This window comes from Mugil cephalus, chromosome 1 (genome assembly GCF_022458985.1).
Source record: "Mugil cephalus isolate CIBA_MC_2020 chromosome 1, CIBA_Mcephalus_1.1, whole genome shotgun sequence".
In the NCBI taxonomy this organism is placed as follows: Eukaryota; Metazoa; Chordata; class Actinopteri; order Mugiliformes; family Mugilidae; genus Mugil; species Mugil cephalus.
This window is the reverse complement of record NC_061770.1, coordinates 1,957,409-1,964,582: the sequence shown is the minus strand read 5'-3', so window position 1 is coordinate 1,964,582 and position 7,174 is coordinate 1,957,409. Positions and strand designations below refer to the sequence as shown.

The window sequence follows — 7,174 nt, the reverse complement described above, 5'->3', positions numbered from 1 at the left end:
TGCCTGGTAACAGGTCAAGATAAACGGGATTAAAAGCAACCGCTGTAGACTCCCAAGTCACCATCGTCATCTCAACTCATATAAGAAAACTGAGGATGGCTCTTTATGCTTTCTCAGTAACTGTGCACAATGCCTGACGGTGAACATGTCTGTGAGCTATCAAAACTGAATATTTCATTTAGAGCTATCAGTTCAAGAACTTTGTTATACGTTTTAATAAAGTTTATGCAAACATACAATGGAGTGTTCACTATTTATTTTGAGCTGACGCATGAAGACAATAATCACCACCACATCTCGGTTATTATCCAGGTATTTCACAGTGATGCAGTGTGCACAGGCCTTGATGTCATCCATACTGACCTCAGTCATTTCTTGTCAGTTTCTGCTTTCTGTTCTTGCCCATCCCAATATCTATGACTTCTCTGGGGGGACATCGTGTTCATGAAGGGAAAGAATCTCCCATTGCTTTAATTTGAACAGGGTGACGGAATGAAGAAAACCAGATCTGATGTTTAAGGTTATTTTCTCTACTCTATGAAGGAGACTTGGAGCAAGGGTTCTTCTGAAATGAAAAACAGATCTGTTGAATAAAACATTGTTTAGATGTACGTAGACAGAGTAAGTAATAATGATACTGATTTAAATACCACACATGCAAAGGTCAAGCACTGTTTCCAACCTAATAACAGTTGAACAACTGTGTTACATTTTGGGTACTTTGTTTAGGCAGTGTCTTTTTGACCAAAAGTTTGCATGCACTATTCAGATTAGTGTGAGTTTTCATTTTCAACAAAGTCCTTAGACAACAGTCACAGTGCCTGGCCTTCCACATGCACATCACCAGATGAGTTAATCTCCAACATTTTTCCAGCCACATCTGGTGCACCAAGAGACAGGAAAAAGAAGACTGAAGAAACTGAACACCATGTTTGTAGTCTGAAGCAGATAGATGCCAGGCAGCCCAGGCTCAGTCCTCTGTTCTCATGCTGATACCTGATAAAGAGGAGTGGGCCCGTCCTCTAGAAAAACAGAAGAGCTACAGCAGCCTCCCCTGATAACACTGGAATGTCTTCTCAGTGTGTTGTATATTGGGAAATGCTAAGAGGGATTGTGCCTGCATGTTATCTGTAAGAGCAATGTAAAACGAGATGGACAAAGAGGAAGTGAACAGAGAATATCAGAGGCAAGGATGTTGAAAGGAGGCGCAAAATGAGATGGAATACCTTTAGCAGGATTGGTGAATTATTTATGTGGCACACATTGTAAGATATCACTTACATGACTAACAGAAGCCCAAAGGTTGGATCGCTTTACAGTGGTGCTCTGCACTGTGATTGTCTGACTGACCACGATGCAGTGATACACGTGGGTGCAGCACCGCAGCTGCTCCTTGGCAAAATTCTGCCCCTGGGCTTTGCATACAATTTGGCTGCGAAAGTCACATCTCGGGTTGCACCTCTTTCTTTCCAGTGACACACGCCTGAATACAGAGTCAAACTCCTTCCAGCTGCAGCGGTTGTTCTGTGTAAGCCATCAACATAAGTATAACTTATCAAAATAGACATAATAAAAGGCTCCATCTGAATCCATCATCCTAACTGTGAAAAATACAGATCGGTTGCTATGGGATTTTTTTTTTCTTTTTTTAAAATAGGACACTGCTAAGAGCCAGTATTTCATGTAGATATTTGACTTTTTTTTCATGTCCTCTTGCTCAATTCTTTGCTCTGACAGTTAAAAAAAGATGTTGTTGTAAGACTTTCCAGTCATCTCATTAACAGCTGATGTAGTCAAACAAGTGTCCTGTTTGTGGCCTTCTCCATGTCTGTCATTTATGTTCACACACTTATTCAGAGAAGGAAAATAGAATGCTAAAGGAAATACCTACCACAGCTTGTGCAAATAAGCTTAATTTAGACTTCCCAAAAGTCTATTGAAGAGAATTTATATTCATTTTCTATTCGTTTTGTTGCCACCAGGGGGCAGTGGACCAAGCTGTGAACTCAAAACTGAAACAAAGTTATTACAGTGAACATAGAGTACTAACAAACAATTGCCTTGCACATCTGGCGCTCACATGTTATTCATCAGCCTACACTCTTAGTGTCATACTGTAATTAGTGTATGAATGTGATCTAATTTGCACTCAGTACTGTTTACAAAAACCAGAAACAAAGGAAGATTTATTTCGTCTCCAAATTATAGTAGCCAACGCGCAGCTACATCAAGGATAATTTACAATATACAATAACCTGCAGTGAGGATGTTTTCTCATTCAAGTATGCTTTCTGGTGGGAACTAGTCGTTACTGCTGTATAATCACGCTTGTTTCAGTGTAGAAGCCAATGTAAACGTTCTTCAAGACCACAGAGTAATTCTGGCTTTTTGCTTTCAGTGGAGCAGATCCACGTTTTACATCCTGATGATATTATGTAATTAGTCGATTAAGGAGATTATTTATTTTAAAATAGTGCTTATTTAACTGGCCAGATGAGACGTGTGTTCAGAGCATGCTCTCCTGTAACAAGCTTTTTTTTTTTTTTTTTTTTCAAATCTCTATAAACCAGTCACATGCTTTCATTCAGAACACAGTTTGGTTTACTTGGGTAACTCAGCTGTCATTGCTGAAACCTACTTGAGCAAATTTCTGTAAATATCTTCTCGGGCAACTGTGCATAACGAAGCCTGTCATTTTCCCAGGAATAGAAGGGTTAGTTAAAATTACAGCTTTTGAGGAGTGGAAATTTACGCACTGTCTGTTCTTGAAAGGGAGCTCTAACAAAATAGCCATATGGTTGCATTTATGGACTTAAAGATGGGAGGTTTACGATATGAGGGCAATCTTTAATGACATGCGACACAGTCCAGCATCCCCCTATTCAGCCGTAGAGCTAGTTTTTTTTTTACATTACTGAGGGAGTTTATCATTGTATGTAAACAGGTCTATGACTTATTGTTTCCCGAACTCTCTGTTAATCCTTAAAATCAAGGTTCGAGGACAGTGTCCAGTTCTATACCAGTTGAATACTCTAGTAATCATGTCACTGCGTTGCTGAAGATACAGGCTTTGGTATGTTATATTATCTTGTAAAGTTGTTTCACTCAAGGTGTACTCAATTTTGTACACCCATCACACTCATAGTAACATAGTGCCATTCATCAGGAGTGATGCTGTAGGATATTTTGTTTTTATCTCTTGGTGTCCACCAACTTCTGAGAAAATGTCTGCTTCTTTAGTTGCAGGTGCTTCACCAGCCAGTTGCAAGCATTTTGTTCCATTAGCTTGGTCGAAGACATGCGGACTGACCCAGAATTGCATCACTGTGAAGATTAAATGCAATAAATAGATATAATAATAATATATTTACATTGTAACATTGCAAATAGTACCTAACGGAGCAGTAGTTGCTAACATTTGTGTAAAGTGACTGGTGCTATTTGTGTTGCAGTATTTTAGGCATGTGCTGAACTACACACACCACGTAGGCAGGGCGATCAAGGAAAACAGACAGTCCCCCACACAACCTAAAATGCGCGTTTACTTTTTTATAGATCCAATTAAGACTCAAGATACCTTGTGAATTCCATATAAATTTGAATTGCTATGGGAAATCATTGTAAACTAAAAGTAATTTCAACCAAACTTTGAAAGTGGATGGGTAGTGTAAATACCATGTCTACAAATACATTCAATGCTACAGTCCAGTAGCATTGAATAAGACAGATTACTGTTTTAGTCAATAAACCACCACAGCGTTTGCAGTTCATGCTTCATCTACAGCATCATCTGGGGGACTAGAAGTAATTCATGTAGCTACAAATCCTGGGCACCATGTAACCGATGTCATTTAAACAATCTATGGTGGTCTTCAGAGGTTTTTCCTGACTTAGATGATATGCACCTGCTTTGCGCATGCAGGCTTTGTGGGCTTTTGTGGCTAGTGGGGACCAGAGGCAGAGACACCGTCTGTCCGACTGGGGGCGGCGTTGGACAGTCACTTTCTACAAACACCCCAGCGCGCAGCCCTCCAGCCACCCCCACCAACCACCTCATCTTCACTTGTGGGATCAGCAATTCAGATTGCATGCAAATCCACAGGAGCGTCACTGTGGACGCATTCGTGTATGTGTGTGTGTGTGAGAGAGGGAGAGAGAGAGAAAGAGAGAGGGGGAAAAGATAGGGGTAGAAAAGTGTAGTTGCATTCCTGGAGAGAGAGATCCCTGCCCCTTCCTCCTAGTTCCTCTCTTTCCTCCTGGTCTCCCAGCCGGCGGCGGCAGAGAGGGATTTTGAACCCGGGCTGCAGATGCGAGGATCAGGGCTGCAGACTGAAAGAGAGGCTGCCGAAACGCTGGGAAGTTGTTCAGAAGGAGACTCGGTGCAGCTTTCAAACCCACACGAAAGAGTTTGGAGTTTTCAGTTTTCATTTGACAAAAGTTAACTTTCCTTTGGGGGGGTTACATCCGTGTGGTGGTCATGGGTTCCCTTCGGACACTCAAGGCCGGCCGGACTGCGCTGCTCCTGGTCGGGTTGATCGCTGCCCTGTGGCAGCTTTCCTCCGCAAGTTGTCCGGAGAAAGACTTGGAGGACAGAGAAGAGGAGGCCAACATAGTTTTAACCGGCACCGTGGACGAAATCATTAACATGGACCCGGTGCATAACACCTATTCTTGCAAGGTAAGTGCTTCCGTGCGGTTTCTGAAAACGATCATGTGAAGTATCCGCAGGAGCGCATGTGCTTAAAGGAAAAGGCACCTGCTGTCGGGCTCCTTGGACTAGCAGGAGTCACATTGTCACTTCGTATCTTTACCCTCGTGTTAGATGATGGAAGCCATTACCAACTGTGTGCTCCCAACTCTCAAAGGCATCAGCAGCTTGCCTGAAAAACAAACTCATTCATCCAGAAGCACTTGGCATCGCTTACATGGACACTGACAGTGAATCCACTTCGTTTTCAGAAATAGATAGATGCAGTTTTTTTTTTCCCCACTTACCAATTACATAGCTATAAGGCAGGCCTAACCGACCATGTAATCATCCAAAACATGTTGCAGCAGGAAAGAGGTCCCTCAGTGGCCCCTGACTGTTAGCTCTCCCTCCATGTCTCCTCATAAATGTTGAAAACTTGTCATTTCCCTGTGGCCGCAAGTATGATATTCTGAACCTTGATTTATTGGAGCTGCTGGCAAATAGCACAGCTTGCATCGCAAACTATGGTTTTGTGACTGATGTCAGCAACATGTCATTGGGGGTAAAAAATAGTACACTATGTGTTAAGAAGTTACCGCAGAAACTTTACTCCGATGCCACCGATAATCCTTACAAAGTGTGCAAAAATGGATGAAGATGTCTAGTCATGAATGAAGCAGTAAAATTCCCCTTGTCTTTCATTAAGAGACATCATTATAACGCACAATAAGAAAAGCTCCCATTGTTCCTTAAATAAGCAAATATTCAGCCAGGAAGCAGCCTTCCTCAAGCCTCATTCCTTTGCTGATCATTGTGAAACTAACTTTTGCACCATTGCAGACTTGTGGTAGACCACTGTATGATCTGTGAAAAATAAACAAGTTGTGTTTGGTCAGCTCCCTCGCTGCTCTTTTCCTCTGTGCCTACTTACTTCCTGTCTCTGGTTGTATGAATGGAAGTAGATTAGAGGCACACAGGTCCGTTTCCAGAAACAGAAAAAAATAAAAAACAAAACACCAAAATGCCCAAATGAGACAAGGCAGCAGACATGTAATGGAAGGAGCGAGACATCTCATGACTGTTCACAAAGCACTTACTGTAATAAAATGCACTGAGTATTGTTTACAACTTTTTCAATATCTGGACCTGTTTCCAATCTCCAGCCTGTCATTGCAAAATATGAAGTATATTTTTGGTTTTCGCAACCTACTAAACCATTTTTCTGTTATTGTCCCGTAAAGGTCAGAGTGTGGCGCTACTTGAAAGGGAAATCCAGTGTCAACCGCGAAATTCTCCTGGATGGAGGCAACAAATTGATGATTGGCGGCTTTGGGAACCCAGGGATCTGCGACAATCAGGTAGCCACGGGGGACACTCGCATATTCTTTCTCAACCCAGCCCCGGATTCCATGGGACCCGAGCACAAGAACGAGCTCATGCTCAACTCAAGCCTGATGAGGATTACTCTGCGCAACCTGGAGGATGTGGAGCACTGTGTGGAAGGTGAGCATGCGGTTTGTGAGAAATGTGATGAGACCTACATGGGATAGAATGTACACTTGTGCAAGAATAAGCGTGCCTAGAGATTCAATTGCAATATTATCGGTCGATTTGCTGTGTCAAGCTTCGATACAGTATGTTACATGTGAGGAATTCTGTACACAAGTCATTCTGTGGTTTGCAGACTCAGAACAGCTGTAAATCACTTTAAGCAGCAGGGATTTATACGCTGGTGGCTGTTGAAATTACATAGCCTCAGGCTTACGGTGTCCGAGTTTTCCCAAACTCTGTGAAACAATGACACCTGAGTCAGTTTAGGAGCTTTGTTGCCATGTTCCAGTCTTTCCCAGTAACGCCTTGAGGTGGGTGTGTCTTATAAACTCCCTAAGGACAGGGGTTGAGTGGTTAAGGGACGACTCACGACCTTTGCACCTTGTAGCTGGGTTACTTTATTAAGTCAAAGGTGAAACTGCTTTACAAAAACATAGGTACCTATAACACATGACACGGGAGCTTTTACAGGGCAACACCGATTCCCACACAGTTTTACAAGTGACACAAAGGTTTTCAACTGTTTTAATTTCATTGCAAAAGAAAGACCAAATGACTTGCAGAGAGCCGGCATGTAATGATTGAATCAATCATGCCCACACACGTGTTTTTTTAAGAGACTTATTTACTTAAGTACTGTTATTTTTCTGATTCCCTTTTTTGGTTGACAGCTAATGCTTCACGCTCCTATGAGACCGCTCATGCAGCCATGACTAACACATCTACTGTGACTCTCAGGCTGCATTAGGCTGTGCCCCCATGCCAGTGAGCAGCGTGCTTGCTGCTGTTTAACTTTTGCTGGTGCTTGACAATGTTGGCATCTGTTGGAATCTAACGCTTGGACTGTCCGGGAGCACTGGGGGGGAAATGAATCAGAGCGCGAATCACCTCGCTGAAGGGCTTTCTGGGGCAATCAGTGTTTGAGAATCGCGG

General features: G+C 42.6%; 1 protein-coding gene across 8 annotated transcripts in view; it reads left to right on the top strand.

The window, feature by feature from the left end:
- Positions 1–4,096: 4,096 nt before the first annotated feature.
- agrn (agrin) overlaps positions 4,097–7,174 on the top strand; it is a 238,124-nt gene continuing 235,046 nt past the window's right edge. For 4 of the 8 annotated variants that reach the window (XM_047599697.1, XM_047599689.1, XM_047599706.1 and 1 more), the window contains exons 1-2: positions 4,097–4,678; positions 5,932–6,193. In XM_047599697.1, coding sequence (XP_047455653.1) covers positions 4,478–4,678; positions 5,932–6,193 — 463 coding nt within the window. In that variant the 5' untranslated portion in view covers positions 4,097–4,477. The remainder of the gene's footprint in view (positions 4,679–5,931; positions 6,194–7,174) is intronic. The other 4 variants (XM_047599750.1, XM_047599722.1, XM_047599714.1 and 1 more) reach the window with 2 other exon arrangements.